This window comes from Folsomia candida, unplaced genomic scaffold (assembly GCF_002217175.1).
Source record: "Folsomia candida strain VU population unplaced genomic scaffold, ASM221717v1 Fcan01_Sc062, whole genome shotgun sequence".
Classification (NCBI taxonomy): Eukaryota; Metazoa; Arthropoda; class Collembola; order Entomobryomorpha; family Isotomidae; genus Folsomia; species Folsomia candida.
Window position 1 is genome coordinate 68,163 of NW_019091254.1, and position 18,002 is coordinate 86,164.

The following is an 18,002-nucleotide window of genomic DNA, read 5'->3' on the forward strand; positions in this document are numbered from 1 at the left end:
TTATACCATAAGTAAATGCACAAAATTTGGTAAAATCTACTCAAATTTTGACAAATTTGAAACTGCCCTGAGCTCGCGAGTGTGTGGATTTTTTGCTATCGGACTTTCACTTTGGCAGCGAAATGAGGAAAGTAAGTGGTAATTAATTAATGGGACGTACCGAGAAAACCTTCGCATCGGGGAAAGTTGCAGCCAAGTGGGCATCTCCATAAGCCCAATAATTACCCTTCTCAACTTCTCGTTATTAATAAAAACACTGCGATGCTCATACTTTCACGTTGCACTCAAGACTGACTGTATACCATGCATAAACACGTCACAAAACAACGGCTGAATTCGAGTAAATCATTAGTTTTCCCTGTTTTGTCTTATCTTTTTATGGTACTCGAAAATTCGAACGTTATGCTTCCAATGGCAATTTGCCATTGGCAAATGAATAAAAAAGGTTACTCCATACAAAAAACTAGACATATGTATGTCTAAAATTCATAAAAACTAAACTTACAACTCAATGATTCTTCCAAAATTCCCAAATTTCTTGCGACAACGGTTGAACTTTAATCTGCATCTGCCAAATTGTGAATTTGGCTAAATTCTATAATATAACATGCAAGTATGCTCTACCTGTAAATTCTACAATATCTAAATTACACGTGTAAAGAAGGCATAAATTTCTTTTGAACGTGATATTACAACTAAACCTCAAGTTCGACAAATTTGGATCTCAAATTTTGGATAATTAATTAATTAATTTGTAAAAATTCGACTTACGGCGCAATAATTATTCAAAAATCTGAAAATTATAAACCATTTCTGTCCATCTTTTGATGGACAAAAGAGTGAGTGAGAAGTGAGAAGTGAGTGAGAAGATAACTTATGCCAAACTTTGCTTGTCATGGGGTTTTTAATAAAATACAAATCAACACATTTTTGTCTTCCAAACTATGTATTTTGAAATGAGGTATAATTGCATTGTCTAAAACCTTTCTTCAAACTTTTTTTAAAAATTGTATCAAGTTTGAAATTTAAAAACCACCCGACTTTCCACCGTTCAGTTTTAACCTGTTGAACTAAATATCGCTTCTTGAGTGGTAAAAATGTTGTTATTTGTTGTTAATATTTTAAAATTGAAAAAATTCACGAGAATTTATGTAACCTAATAAAATGCAGATTATTTTTCTTAGGTGAGGCTATGGTTACAGAAAAAAATACCTAAGTAAGCATTCCATGACGGTCTGGAAAGTGACCACAGGCCCTTACTTTTTCATTTCTCAACCGATTTTGATCAAATAAAAACCCAGAGTCATTTATGAAGGTGCTTTATCATAATCGCTTTCTCTCGGTCCAGATTTCTGACCCCTTGTTTAGTTATTCCAGAAAAACCGTCACTAGGGTCACTTTCTGGTTTATTATAAAAATTTGGATGAGGTGATCATCGCCACTTCATTAAAATAATGTAACAAATTCATTTATCTTTCATCTAAAATTTGTATGAACAAAATCGGTTGAGAAATGAAAAAGTTTTCCCTTTGACACAAAAGTCATGCTGCATATGGTGGGAAGTAGTAGCTTAAGGGGACTGGTCACATGGCAATACTCACTCGTTAACACTTTGGATTAATTGAAAAAACAACACAAAAATCACTATTATGGTTGTCCTCTTCGAAAAGAGATCATTACTGGCCGGCGTATGTTTTTACATGTCTGTATGACTCTGCCGGCATGGTATTAATGAGCATTACATTTCTGGCAATGTAAATTTACCACACAGAAATAAATTTATACGAATCCGGTATTAGTATCAAATTTATACCAGTATGGAGTATGTATCTACATATATATGCTTCTACCAGATTTTTTACAGTATGGTTAATTCATTTCGTTAATAACTAATTATCGTAGTATTATCAATTAAAAGTTTAAAATAAACTAAACCTTAAAAAGGATAACTTAGGTGAGACTGGGGTACATATGCGATTAAAAGGATAAAATAACCACCTCACTCCTCCCACACTGCAGAGAAGGTGTTGGTAAAATGAGCATCACCGCCCTGGGAATGATTTCTGAACTGTGTGCAAAAATAATAGAAGGATGATGTATCAAAATTTTGCATAAGCACATCCCAAAATTTGAAGGCTGATTAGTTGATTCTGGAGTGTGTATTCAGGAATATGAAATAATCCCCCCTACACTTTGGAAAACCACCACCAAGTATCCTCCTTATTTTTCTTACCAAATATGAATATAGTTGATACTTACGTGGTACAATAACGCTGATAACAAATTAATATCTATGAGTCAGGAACGATGACGAAACAATAGATTTGGAGTATTCGAATTTAATTTAATTGTCACAAATTCCGTGATATATGTAAGTGCATACCATATGCTTAAAAGATCATTTGTCCGTCATTCCCAGGGCGGTGATGCTCATTTTACCAACACCTTCTCTGCAGTGTGGGAGGAGTGAGGTGGTTATTTTATCCTTTTAATCGCATATGTACCCCAGTCTCACCTAGGTTATCCTTTTTAAGGTTTAGTTTATATAGACATGTGTTACAGAAGAGAAACACTTTTTACAATACAATCATAACCTAATTTTCTCTCGTAATCAGTGCAATCTTTGAAACGGGTGGCGAATATTGGCATGAATTACGACGTAAGGTTTTTCATTAATGTAGAATCAATCATAAATTAAGGGTCTTATTCAATTTAACTTATTTGTCTCCAAAAATTGAAATAGTTTGGTGCTTAATTTTCGCAACTGGTGGATTGGACGATTCGCTGTCAAAAGACTCTCGTCAGAAGGGCCATGCAAAACGAATGTCATGGAATTTTAGCTATGTAGGGATCAAGACTTCCTATTCTTAACAATGTTTTAGGATCCTTCGGGCCGCATAGAAGTAAATATTCCCCTCAAATCGACAATCCCACCCTTTAAGCATAGTCCCCAATAGACGAATAGTTCGTGCATGATGAATCCAAGCCAAAAACAACTTTGGCTTTTTTGTCTCCTCCCGGAAAACAATTTTGACGACGGGGTCAGCATCTAAATTCTTGATTTCGCAGAGACAAAAAACTGGGGGAAAGTAATTTCCCAAAGTCCACTCCACCCAGCGTCCAGTCTGCTGCATGACTGACCCATCATCGTCATTCTCACAAACAACGACACCCTTTAAAATCTGGGAATAAAAATTTATGCCTACTGTACGAACGAATAATTCGAAAGATAAAGAGAGGAATAAAACTTACTAATTATTAATGCAATCAAAAACTATAGGTTCTTTTATTTTTTTTATCAATCGAATAAATCTAGTAATTATTTTACTTCAAATGAATGTCCAGCAATATAAATTAAAATAGTTTTTAATTTATGTTAGTAAAAACTGTGAAGCACAAGACGAGCTAGTTATCTACATTTGTCTTTAGGGTTTTGAAATTTATATTTTTTTAAATCGGCGTCCAACTTATCCAATCCAATTTATTGAATTTGAGTAATTTGAGACATTTAAAAAGCTATTTTATTTTTACTTAGATTTCTGGTCTTCAGAAGGTTTTATAACGACGTTCAAATTAATTCCCCCTCAAAATTTCAGGATTTATCAAAATCAAAATTTTTCCCTTTTCTTGAAATTCGTTCATATCCTTCAAATTGTGTCTAATTTTTTTGCTATTTACTGTCATGTTCTCTTACTCAAAATTTGGTAAGAAAAGGTATATGAAAGAAAATGTTAAAAATTTGCATTCTAATTTCTCTCGAAGTCGTAAAATATCGTCAAGTGTAAAAATCTCCAGCTTCTCACTCCACAACCTTTGGTTCTGTTCAGGTTTCCAATTCCCATTTTGCTCTTACGGGGTTACGCTCATTCTTTTTCAAAATTTCGGAATTTATCAAAATCCCATTTTTTTCTGAAATTCGACATAATCTGTCAAATATATTAATTAAACCCTTAAATCGTAAATAAAACCCTAAATACTTGGTTTGAATTAAAATCCTCCCAAAAATTTCTAAGAGTGTCCAAATCTCCCAAAAACTGCAGCAAGAATAAATTCCTCCCAAACTTCGCATCAAAATTCTGATCTCGTCCACCAAGTCAACAGGCCGAGCAGAGAGAACGCCACTTTCGCTCAAGGAAAGTTAAAATTCATGGGTATTGTAAACTTACGCAAATTGAAACGAATCCAGGATGAGGTGTTGGGATTACGTGAATATGAAAAAGCTCTTCACTTTCACTTTCATCCAGTCATTCTGCACGAAATTTGGTGAAAGCATGATAATCAGTGTCACATCTTGTTTATGATTATTTAATAAAAACGTGGCTGTACTTTGAGCAGAAATTAATTCGCTTATCACATTATAAAACAAGATTATATAACAATTTAGGATATTAATTTGTACATCTGTATAATAATTTTGATGAACAAATTTGAGTGTTATGCAACAAATTATGGAAATCTATTTGCATATTATTACATAACAGTTCGCAAAATATGGGAAATTCAAAGTTAGTAGAACTTCAGAATGCCATCGTATCTCATTAAGTATCCGGTGGGATAATATTCCCCGTTTGGGGAGCAAACAAAGGCGACTTTCTGATTTAAAATTTTAATTTAATCTATAATTTCATCTTTTAAGAATAGCATTTCTCTGGTGAAATCAAATGCCACGTTTCACGTCGATTAAATTATAATAATTTCTTTCAAAAAAGTGAAAATTTCGTTATTTTTCGCCTTCAATTAACTTTCGCATTTGACTTCCTCTCCTGAAACGAAGAGAAGAAGAATACTTTCACTCTTCCACCTTCGCGTTCCCTCCCGCGTAAAAAAAACTCGACAAGATTATGAGACTGGGATTTAGCGTAAGTGGCTCGTCGTTTCATTAATTTCATGCCGGACTTTAAACTTGGAAGACTGCTCTTTTCAGTGTAAACAGGAAGTTAAACTCGTCTTCGTTTCTTGACTTTACTTCTCCGGCAAGATTCCTGCCTTCACTTTCACTCACTTCCTCCCTGCGCGCGGAAGGGCATGGAGATACACGTGTACGCTGGTAAAACAAACCTTTTAATAAGATGACAACCCTTTCATCGTGAGGAATGAACTCGCGTCGTCGTGTTTTTTGAATGTGAAATGTTTCCTGTAAAAGGAAACATTTCGGGGTTACGAGGGGATCGTATTTTTTGGGGTGTTTTTCTTGTTGATTGAATTTCTGAAATTTTTCAAATCTACTTTGTACGATTTCTTGAAATTTAGAACATTTTCAGTGTCCATTGGATACTCATCTGAATTATTTAATCAGAGTGTCAACCTTATAAACATATTTATAAAGGCGTCAAAATTGCACAAAAATTTGACAAATTTCAACATTGACTTGTTCGTAATATTAATTCCTCAGTTAACAAAGGTTAGGAATAAAGTGACGATACGAGTTTAATAGAGTAGTTAGCACATCTTTCAACCAAACACTTCTCGACTTTGCACATGACTGAAATACTTTTCATCAGCCTGCAATATCTAGCTTTTACATTTTAAATATAAACTTGTCGACTATGACAAAAGACGTCGAATTTAGCAAATTCTAAATTAAACGCTAACAGCAACTATTGAACAGATGCAACGTTTGCTTCAAAAAAAATCCTGTATTTCTCCAAAATTGGTAAAAAACACAGTGTTTTCTAAATCTTTTACAAAACACGTGTTCACCGAACCTTGCAGCGAGGAACAAACGAGAGGAGAAAGTCCACACAAAGATGATGAAGTGATCCCAGAATCCAATCCAATTCGCGTGGGACTCATGATTATCATGCCGAGCAGGTTTTGCAAACATAAATAAAAACAGCAGCTCTACGTCGTTGTGAAATTTGTGGAAACTTGTGGAATGAGCAGAGAAGGATGCAGTACAACGAGGCCACGTGGGAATTCCAGGAACGACATGCGACAAAATGCAACATTGATGGTTGAAGGCCAATATGCTCTTCGTGATTTTCTTGGTTAGAGATAAACTGTAAACGGACCTGAATTTGAACAGAAATTGCAAAGTTCAATTTCAAGGTACAAACAACTAAAAACTATACTTTTTCAGTACTTCGGACCTAAACAGAAGTAGCATAAATTCTTCGAAATTCGTTCTCCCAATTTACTTACTTTTATATATCCCCACTTTCAATTTGCGTGATATTGGAAACGACGTTCGTATTCAAAAGTTTATAAGTATTTTTTTTTTACAAATTTTTACAAAATGCTGTTCATTTTTTTATTTTATAGCCATCCATAATTCCACGTTGTTCCGCCCGTGTTTAGTATCTACCGATCTGACTTTCACGAAAATAAATCTTCTCACAAATACATTTTTGACGTCGCGATTAGACAAATTTTTCTAACTATTTCGAAAAATTAATTCTTTTTGAAATATTACGATTTTAATTAAAGAAGAGGTTCAAGGCCACATTTCCTCATTATTTTATCGTAACTTCAAACGTATCGTAAACAAATTTCAAAATAGGACAAATTATAAAATTCTGACATAATTTAAAATAATTACATTTTTTGCATTTTGCTTCACTATTGAAAAATCGTTTCTGCCAAGGAATTTTTTCCTTCCTAGCTTTCACCTCTATCAGTTCCAATTACATTATAACGATTCGCTACTTCTCTCCGTGTCAGCAGATGATCCGTCCTCGAGGCAAATCCAAATGTTTGTAACGGAGTGAAAGTCGTCGTCAAAGGGACCAAATCAAAAGCCACCATCGGTCGCTCCAGGCCCTCTGCTCAGTCCTCCTTTCGCCTTGTTGAACCCTCAGCCTCGCTCAGCAGAAGAGTCGTCAGATTACAAAACAAGGCCACAAACACAAGTTATACAACTGTCGAAAAGAAAGGGAATCCTGATATAGGAGGGAAAGTAGAATCCTGTCATATACGAATGCAAAGTCCAGCACGCTAAAAAATAGTAATAAACAAACAAGCGGAGTAGGATAATATGAATTTTAAACATGTAATTAGATTTTTATAAACTATCTGACCACAAAAAAACTAGAACACTTTAGGTTCAGTAAGCTTACTTGGATTTGTCTATATGTCCAGAGAATTGACAGTTTTTGCAAAAACATGGGATTGCAAATAAGTACCTACTTATTTATCCTAATAAAAATCACCGGAAACCTAACCAACCAATCTAGCATTCTTTATAATATTAAGATTTTGTAAAATTTTATATCTCGGCGTATCATATTTCCAAAAACATCTACAAATCTGCTCTATAAAATTTTACCTCTAAATATATCACAAAATTTCATAAGTTTGAAAATTCTAAAACAACCCAAGTTATTGATTTCTTTCTTCATTTCTCCTACGCGAATAATTATCCCAAATTACATTCTACTCTTGAGAGTTAATTACACTTTAATTATCACCATAATTTTAATTACACAAAAGCCCATTCTTTATTACAAACCAGACTTGACATCCCAAGGCGAAGATGATTTATATAAAATCCACTTCGTCACCAAAACTCTGCGAAATGGGGCAGAATACCTTTTGCTTCGTCTCTTTGTCATGTTTTGCACCATGTCGTCACGTAACTTGCTCTTCACAAGACGGAGGAAATATGTGGGTCGACTTAACAAAAGGGATCCAACAGAAGTGCAAAGATCCACAAAATCCAAAACACACCGCACTTTCTCGGATCTCATTTTATTAGCTGCACGACCAACATCGACGAGTCTGAAAGAATTCAAAATTCGTCCAATCTAAATGGCTAAAAGTCGACTTGTGTACTTTCTTAGAGCAACCTTCTCCAAAATTTTGCCAGCCAGGAGAAATGTAGAGTCTACGAAATGTGTTAGGTTAATTTATTGAAAATGTTACATATTTTGAGATTAGAATGAGTTTGACGTCTTTGTTGAAAAATATGAAAAAAAATACATTAACAATAACTTAGATTAAACGACAGTTTTCTGGGCAGTTTTTATTTATTTATTGTAGTAAAAAAACACCCTTTCTACATAAAAAAGATAATTTAACTTGTAAAATTTTATACGATTAAAATTAAATTGAATTTTTTAAAATATGTACCAAACTCAACTTCGTTATACTCAAATTCTGAAGGTAATTAATTAGATTATTGCAATTACTCCAATAAGTTGTTTTTTAATTAACTTTGACGTCATTTTGCGGAAATATATAGAAAAATCTAAGTACGTATTTACTTTTCAGGTGTGGCGATGCTCAAGTTTTAATTTGGTATTATATAACTAAAATTAATTTGTTTGTAATAAGAATTTTTTATTTTTATGACAATTTCCAACGCATGAATTTCACACACTACTTAATTTTTCAAATTAAAAACATCATAATCAAACCCTAAAAATTAATAATGACATAAATTCTCTTCATAATTCGAGTACAAGCTTTTTACGAAAAGTTTACCATGAAACAAATCTTCAAATATTTATTCATTAAAAGAAACTCTTTACAAAAGTGGTCAATTGTATTTCATCCGTTCCTCCAATAGATTGAGTTGCCTTTTAAAATTGAAGCTGCATTCTTTCCACGATTTCATTCATTTCCATTATTACGGCGAAATTCTAACCCTTTTTGATAAACAATGGCACAAAGCAGAATGAGTGAGAGAAGGGTGTGCATTGTCTATTTCGTCAAGTTTTCTATCTGCCCGAAGCGCCCAGCGACCTGGTTTATTATTCTTTAGGACGAATTTTACTTTCACTTTCACCTTCACTCTGAAAATTTGGGTATATTTCCATCCGTTATCTGATTAGAAGAGTTAGGGTGACAGTGAGTAAGTGAAAAGGAAGAAATATTTATAAGTTGTTTTTTAGTTTGTAGAAAAACTTCGATCGGAATGTTATTTGTGTACTTGACTCCTCATCTTTTTCATTGCTTTCAAGATAATAGAAACCCTTCATTATTTTATTCTAGTAAATGAGAATAAATTGAGCAAGGAAGGCAACAAAATACTTGACTAGATAGGTTGCGCCATTCTATTGAATTCCGTTCTCATTTTACAAATTTCCCAACTTTACACCCATGACTTTTTCATCTTTAATTAATTTAAATCCAACCTCCAATCGCAAAAAAATTTAACTGACGTCAAACCGGACCGGAAAAAACTAAATCTTTTGTGCATAAATTGTGAATGAATACACAGCTCTTTTTGTAAAATTTCAAATGAGTTGATCATTTGAAAAAAATGAAAATTTCAAATTTCAAATTTCATCATTTGAAATGTACACATGCAACTCACTCGGATGTTTGTAACCATGTAAATTCCCGGAAATCAGGGAAAGTTAACCAGAAAAATTAGATTATAAATCATTTGTCAGATGTTAAAGTTGAAGATTTATAATTTGGAACAGATATTGTTTCGAACATTTTTGAACTGTTATAACCATAGATCCTGGATTTTTGGTGATAATTAAATCACTCACGGAAATTCTGGAAAGTTTGTAGCGCATGTATTAATTACTCATTACTGACAACGAAATAACCTTTAAGAAAATTCTGTAACAAATTGTTATGTACAATTATGTTTCGGTGCAGCTGTGTTTTAATTAAATCGCAGTTAAAAAACAGTGATAACTCGATATCTGTAAGTTTAATGGCATCCTTTCTACCATGACAAAATAGAGGAGAAAGACTAACTAACTTTCTCCACTTTAATCCTTAATTTTCCCCACCACAAAAAAACAAGGCATAGAAACAGTTCACCGTTAAATAAATACTTTCTCCTAAACTTTCTCCAAATGTTACGTCCGTTTATTTCTCTCCTCACCACAAAAACAAACCCAGAAGAATAAGGAACCAAAAAGTTTTGAAATTTATGTAACCCTTAAACGTTTAAAGAGCTCAAAATGTTCTAAATAATGTCCTTGTTGGCAAGACGTGGGCAAGTAATTGCGTGTTTTTCTTCTCTACTTTTTCACCCAGAAAACGAAACAACAGACTTCCTCTTTAAGAGATATTGAGATCAAGTTTTTACCCTCATTTAAAACCTGTGAAGACGGCACGTGTCGAATTTTTTTGTACGAAATGAAATTTCCAAGTGTGAGTGTGTGAATCCAATTTTTCACGCGTCACGCCCCGTTACCTTCACGCATTTCTGGTTAAAAAACTCCATACTCTTTCTTCTTAAGGGGAAAATTTCCTTATAGGGCGATTCGTGCCAGTCTGTGTTGGTGTGTCTGCTTTTTGAATGATCCTAAATTTTTGATGGCCAATTTAATTAAGAAACAAAATTTTTAGAGTAGACGTGAATCAAACTTTGATGATGAGCAACTTGGTATCAAACAGTCAGACGAGGTCAAGAAGTCAAGGCTGATATTTAATCCCAAGTGTAACCTGTGAACTTTGACATTTGTATATCACAACAAAAAACATGAATTCAATTATGCCAACAAAATTTTGACTTTCTTCAAATTTTTCAAAATTTTAAAACCTACCGAGTCGGGCAATTCGATGCTCAATAGAGGCGTTTAAAATAAATTTCTGTTATTTTCTCCCCAAAAATGCTGCTCTGTTAAACCATTAATAATTTAAAAAAAGTCGAGGAGAAAGTGTTGTCGTCGAGTTTCGTGGTCTGGTCGTCGTTATTTTGGCGGAATAATTATTTCCAGTCTGAACAAAACGAGCAAACCGCGAAGGATGAATTCCCTGAGGAAAGTTGTCCGTGTGATGTGGCTTTTATTTCTTACCCCTAAAATTTGCCCAAATTTGCTGCTCGTGGAGAAAGTAGGATGTTTGATGTGGGACTTAAAATGTTAAGCAGTTTTTACCTTTGTGGTAAAATAAAGGGCTCTCGTTCCCCAAGGGAAGAAGAGATACCGGTCAAATTATATACCACGAATGTATGTACATATATTCGCGAAATGTTGTATGGTTGTGCATATGTCAAATATACAATTTGTATAAATTTATGGGTTTCTAGATTAGTCAGACGAAACTATGCATACAAAAGTATCGGAATGCAAGTGTTTCTTGTGCAATTGAGTTTTTGGCTGCAACAATCTGTAAAAAAAATCGCAAAATACTAACTTTTTAAATTAGCTTGCCATTTTCGGATTAATCAAGAGGTCACGGTCCATCTAACTTGATCAGAGATAGTACAGATTTAGTATTTACGAGTTGCCGGCGTTAAAGTTTTTCAGTTTAAATAAATTTTACAAGAATAATTTATAACGGCCATTGGCCATACACAAATTCTTCACATTGTGCTAACCGATTCTATAAAATTTGCACGCTTTCTCCGTTCTAGAACCGAATTTCTCCGTTCTCACGAAATTCATTTTGTAACTAGGTAAGTAACATAAACCTGCAGAAATTACGAAGGAAGATCTGTTTAGACTTCATGTGTTTATGTAGATTAATATTGTCTCCCTATTTTTATAAGTATGGCAACAAATTATTTTGTCAAATTTGTGTAGTTTTCTCCGTTACAAACACTGGAGTGAGTTGCAATAATAAATATCAATTATGATATTCATGATCAAGAGCTGTATTCGAATTTAATTCAATTTTAAATTTACCATTAACCAAACACTAATAAATTAATCAATTTGGCCACGTGACCTGACTTAAAATAAATAATATGATTAATTTACGAGGCTTCTTCACTTCAAATTCTACGTACCTATGGTACCAGAGGAATCTATTACTTTTTATATTAAAAATTAAATACAAATTACGACTAAGAAATTATCCAAAACTTGCAAAAAAAATGTTATAAATACAAATTTCGTTGACAATTTTGTCTGTAAATTTTCTACATGGTCTCAAATATTCCTCCCCTTGCTCTCTACAGAGATGCACAATTAAACTCTATATTCCCAGGTAGGTAATGTCTGATCTTTGGTAAAACAAAAATCGATCACCGATTCTTCGCTTCGCAATTTTTTTTTGAATTTCTTGAAATAACTAAGAAATTTTATAATGCTAGGCGAGACCGAATAAATAGCCGAAGTTCAACTTTGCTCTGTGTGAAGAAAAGAGAAAATTTGCAATATACGCAGTTTTTTAAAACTATCTAGATGCTGCATCGCATCATACTTAATTAAAATATGCAGATTGAGTAGGTGTACATAAATATTTCGAATAATAAATCTGACGGAGTAAAGTTTCGTTTTGTTTTGAATAGTTTGATATTGTATTGGATCTTATGTGAAATAATTTAAGGTACATTTCTTAAAATTTTCTCGCGGAATACTCGTCCCGTTTCGAAAGCTGCCTTCACTCTCAACCAAATCCACGAACCACACCTCCTTCCGAAAAGAACTCTGTAAGTATCCCCCAAAAAGGTAGATCCCGTTCAACTTGGGGACGAAGACTGACCATCCCATCCCATACGTGGAAACTCCCGGAGGGGAAATTTCAAACGGAAAGTACTCAACGTTTTGCGTCCGAAAGTCGAATCGAGCAGGGACGAGACCGAATTGTAGCTTCCCATCGCATATCCGTATCTACGTAAAGAATCCGTCGGAGAGGTTGCATACCCGGTGAAATTCTTTTCCCCGAAGTTGATCAAGGTTCCCTCCTCGCGGATGGCGTCGTAGCGGAGAACCGTTTGATTTTCGGCCCTGTCGGAGAGGGCGATGTAGGCTACCTTATCCACGTCGTCCCATAAAGTGCACGCCTCCAGAAACCTTATCGTAGAACTTGATAACTCATCGCCAAAACCGGGAAAATGATAACTTCTTTTTATCATTTCTCGACTCTGGGAATTTATTCTAAAATTCTGCACGTCAAATTTGTTGAGCTAGTTATTTTTGACTCTAGATTTTAACAGTTTTTGAAGGAGGAGATCTCAAGTTTAATAAGCTTTAGAAAAATTCGAACTCATCGAAGCTGGCTTAAAAAACTCCCCACCATTCCATTAATCTATATACTGACTACAAAATAGTCGACCAGAGTTTTAAAATAAATTCTTAAAGCAAAGCAATTATTAAAATGTGTTTATTTTCCCGATTTTGGCGATGAGTCATCGAGTCCTACTCTATTTCCCCTGTCGGAGTGTACCACACTGTTTCGTGCGAAGAAATATTGAATTTACACACGGCTGAAGGACTATTTCGGATGAGAAAGACCGTCTCTTCGTCCCTCTTGAATGCGCCGTAGTAGTGTCCGATGTTAGGGAGTTGTGCCACCTCCGTGACCGTTCCACTCTCCACGGATAACTTGAAAACCGAATATTGTTGCCAGTTCGTCTCGTCTAACAGCCCACCAAAAATGTAGTACGTCCCTTCCACGGAATTTACTATTGAAGTGAGCACCATCCCGAAGGGAAGGCGAGCCACAAGTTCGAAGGCATCTGCGGATATGCTGTATCGCCAGATGGCGTCCATCATTGGTTGTGGGTCCGTTTCTGTTGGGAAGATGTTCCACCCGCCGAAGTGGTAGATGGAGTCGTCCCCATCGTAAGAAACGCCGGCAAATAAGGTCACGACGGGGACAGTGGCGTTGTACAGTTTCGCAACAAGGGCGCCGGACACTGGGTGCAATTGGGAAAGTGCGATGGAGACGAGGAGAAATTTGGGGACGTTTTTTATTGCAAGCATGGTGTAAGTATTATGTGGCACGAAAGGTTGAGACTTGAGAGGAATGAATGCGATTGAATTTTATGGGATTGCTTTCAAAAGAGACAGAGGCTTATCGGGGAACTTATTTGTGCATCTATGTCTGCATACAGATAAGTGTAGAAGGAAAACGCGAGTAAAATTGTCAATCACTCTGATTGTTCAGTTGATTTGATTTGGATGACTCTAAATAAAGTTGTGTACAATTTACCCAAACCGTGGGATAAATTTTACTCAATTGTTTTGTGTCATCCTCCATTTTACTCAACCCTGAATTAATTTTACACGGCTTTGTTTAGAGTGCAATGTTATTTGTCTACCAATAATGGCATAGAATTATCGTAATAGTCGGAATACAATTCAAGCAACGAAATTGAATTGAATTTTGTTGCAAACTTCATATATGTATATATGCATATGTATGTATTGCACCCTCAGTTTTGACAGCCTTCAGGAAAAGATAAGCTGAAATTAAAAGTGATGACAACTTGTCTTCACAAATAATACCAATCTATGCATGAGTCATATACCTGGTCATAGGTAATTACCTAAGAATTATCAAGTTAATTAACTTGTACTTAACGTAAATGTAACACCTTTTCATCCAACATTATTTGTGATTTCAAAATTTCGCTTCAATTTTACTGCAGTTTTTGCTGAGTTTATCGGTTTTATTAAAAAATGTTGTCTTTACTAGCCTCACATATTAGTCCCGGTACCTAAAAGTTTTGTAGGAAATAAAAATTATCCACAGTTTAAAATGTATAGGAAGTTAGCCCAGCCCAGCCCAGAATTTAAAATTTTTAATTTTTAAGCTTTCCCGCTGCCGCTGAGCTTGATTTGATGACTGAAATGTGTTCCGTAACACTCCTAAATAATTCCCAGAAAATTTCAAGCTAATCGTACGGCGGGAACTTTTGAAAAATACAAAAATGTCTTTTTTAGCCCCTCACCCTCAGCTTTAATGAAATGTGACAATTTCAAATGTAGAATCAGGTGAGTTCTGATTACTGAAGTATCTTCAGCGATACCTATAGAGTATTTCCTGAAAGTTTCAAGAAAATCGTACGCCGCTGACCCCTTCAAAAATGGGCAAATTTATATTTTTATCCTCTCCGCCCCAATTTTCTCAACTTTGATGAATTTTGACAAGTTCAAATCTTATTTCGGGCGTGTTCTGATTCCTGAAATATGTTAAGGGATACTTGGCGCTAATTTCCGGAAAGTTTCAAAAAAATCGTACGCCGTGGACCCCTTCAAAAATAAATACATTAAAAAAAAAAACTTAGGTGAAGGACGCGCTTAAAATATTAAAACAAGAAGCATTACAAAATGTTACAATATCGTTTAATATTTAGTAACTTTCACTTCACCGTGGGCCCAACTACCTATTTCATTTTCACAGCGATACGTAACACTAAATGCAACTAAAAGAGCTACTTGTTTAACCAATTAAAACGATAAGTCTACCTAATTTTGAAGTATGTATTTCCTTTTAGCAAAAGCTTTATGTGTGAGTGCACAATGTAAACATGTAATATCATACATATACAAAAAAAATTTACACCTTTTTGGGAGTGATGGTTTTTTACCAAACGATAACAGTATGTGGTTTCGAAATTAAAACTATAGCATCAATGCCCCATTTACATCATTGATTTAAATTAGAATTCGGTAATAATTTTTTGTTACCGATTGCATACATATTTATAGAATATTTGCAAGAGTGCCAATTTCAATGCCAGGTTCAATTCGCAACTCACTTGCTTTATGGATATTCCATTTGGAAAGAAAGTTTGTATCGTATAGAAAAAAAATGAAATTTGCATTTACACGGTGTCCGGGCACTGCATACCCCACACATCGTTCCCCCACATTACATTTCCCACGTCGCATTCCCCAACAATTAATATCTTCACATGTCATACCAGGCACACCTCATTCCCCCACGCATCATTCCCTCACTTATCATACCCAGCACATTTCATTCTCCTCAGTTTATGCCTCCAGTTCATGTTGACAAATACCCTCAAAGCTCATATGCTACCCAATTCATACATATGTCCATTCTCCTAACAATAATACTGCAATACTTTTTATGGTGAGATCAAGAAATAACCTACACTCTAAGAAATTTTACCACCGGACTGTCACCAAGCGGTGACTATATGTGACTCTACCGCAATGGTGGTTACCCACCACCGCGCGGTGGTGGAAAGTACCACCACCATCGTGGTGATGTGCCTCTACCGGATGGTGGTAGAAGTATGAAAATTTTCGATCACCGTGCGGTGATGTACTATCACTTATTTAGTTCACCTTGCCACTGACTGGTGATGGATGAGTAACAATAATTTCGCTATTGCTTACACAAAAATCACATTTTTTATCACAATTTATTGTGTTAATTATTTAACAGATTATTACATATTTTTTATATGTACAACTAAGTAAATATTTACAAGTGATGCCGTGTAACTAAATAACATCCATCTAATATAATATTCTGCTGAATTTCTAAGCATTCGTGCACAATCAAATTTTTTACATCAACTAGCTTAAAACGCTCCAGATCTAACTTAACTTTATAGGCAAATAACTTGTTTTCAAAATATTCTACCTCTAGCTCCCTAATAAGAAATAAACAAATTGTATCTGACAGAACAATAAATTCTGTAATTAATCCAAAATTCGGAAATACAGAACCAACATCATAACAAACAACATAATTACTCCGATAATTGTAATTCCTATACCAAATCTGGTTTGTTGTGAATACTTTAGTGTCCAAGTTACAATTCAAAAATTCAGGATAATTTCTTAAACATTCAATGATATCATATGATTCAGCAAATTGGGACAGTTTGAGTGAAAAAATTTTGTCAGTCTTAATTATATCATTAATGTCAATATTATTATATACATGAGAACTGTACTGCTGATGTCGCATGGCCAGTGAGTAGCAAATATTTCTGTAATTTTTTAAATGATCTGCTAACTGAGAGAAATAATTATGTTTCCCTTCGAAACGCATTGTCCAAAGAGAAATCAATGGCCCAGTTTGGCGAATTACATGCGCATAATGGCACATAAAGTGATGTTTCGGGATGAGTTTCCTATCTGGAAATAATTTCCTGAATAATTGGTGATGTTCTACGATATTAGTATTTAGGCACTCTATTGTTGACTCGGAAAACTTTCTGCAAAATATAAGATTCATGCATTCAAGTAATTTTAAAATTAAACCCCAATATTTTAGCTGTTCAGTTGTGATTATTAAATCACCTAAAATTACGGGTAAAAATCTAACCAGGCACCAAGCCTGTGCCGCCTTGAGTCCAATTTTATTTCCTGATCCATCTAATCTAATTGGACCAGGTCGGTTTTTCGACTCCAAATGCCCAAAATTATGGGCCAAAATCCTTAAATTAAGCGTCTCTAAACTAAAACTTCCTAGCTCAATTAATTTAAGTACAACGAGCTTGATTTCGCATGGAACTACACCTTCCAATTAATCATGCATAATGTCAACAGTCGGCGAGTCTAAAAAATTAAAACATTTCAATCTATTCAACTCGCAACTTGTTTGAACGCCAAATACTTTAGAATTTAGGTGATCCGAATAATTTACCCTATCTCTAATTAACATTTTGCTATGATCAAAAACATCCTGCGCCTCTGACTTCGAAGTACAACAAATCCTGCAATAGTAGGTCGAATTAAAAGATTCCTGGAAACCAAGAATTGAATTTCCCCCTAAATTATCATGTACCAGGGTACATACGGTTCCAAAGATCTGAGTGCCCTTAACTTGAATACCTTGATTTTCTAAAATTTGAATATCGGGAATAATTTGCTTTAAAATAGAACTAATTCCATATTTTTTTGCATCCTCAGTGTAAAATAAAGCTAATAAATTAATTTGAGCTAATTGAGAATTTAAGTAATCCGGAAAATTTCGTAATGTAAAATACAGGCCACCAATTTTGTGCACACCTCGCTTTGATCCTAGAGGATTGACCGTTTCGAAGTCGTCATAGAATAATTGGATTTGAATGGCATTGGGATACTTCAAAAAAAGCTTGTTTTGTTTGAAACTATTTGAATCTTTATAATGTTGATAGACATAAAGTGGCGAGGAGGAAGGATTTATATCTGTGAAAAAATACTTTGCAAATTCCTTTGATGCAACAATTTTTTCTAAGGATTTAAGTATTGGAACGTACATGAAGGTATCAGAAACAATAACTTGCTCTCTTTTAAAATTTTTAACTCGAAGTTCAGTTCTGCTACCTAAACTTTTCTCCACAGGTAAAATTAGTTTGTCGTTTGCCTCAAAATATTGCTGCCTCATGTAACTCGATCGCATTTTCTTGAAGCCTTGAAACAATCCTTTAATTTGCATACTAAATATTTCCGTATTAT

At 34.5% G+C, this 18,002-nt stretch overlaps 1 protein-coding gene across 1 annotated transcript; it reads right to left on the reverse strand.

Moving 5' to 3' along the window:
- Nucleotides 1–12,221: 12,221 nt before the first annotated feature.
- Nucleotides 12,222–13,559, reverse strand: LOC118433597. The gene is made up of 2 exons (XM_035845682.1): nt 12,997–13,559; nt 12,222–12,647 (listed from the first exon to the last, which is right to left on the reverse strand). The coding sequence occupies exons 1-2, from the start codon at nt 13,557–13,559 to the stop codon at nt 12,314–12,316; spliced, it is 897 nt and encodes a 298-aa protein (XP_035701575.1). The 3' UTR covers nt 12,222–12,313.
- Between the last annotated feature and the right edge of the window lie 4,443 nt (nt 13,560–18,002).

Bases quoted from the DNA above. Each gene is read 5' to 3' on its own strand.
- LOC118433597 (XM_035845682.1), bottom strand. From the start codon at position 13,559: ATGCTTGCAATAAAAAACGTCCCCAAATTTCTCCTCGTCTCCATCGCA. The intron at 12,648-12,996 runs GTAGGACTCGAT...TTCTACGATAAG, and splicing joins ACTCCGACAGGGGAAATAGA to GTTTCTGGAGGCGTGCACTT.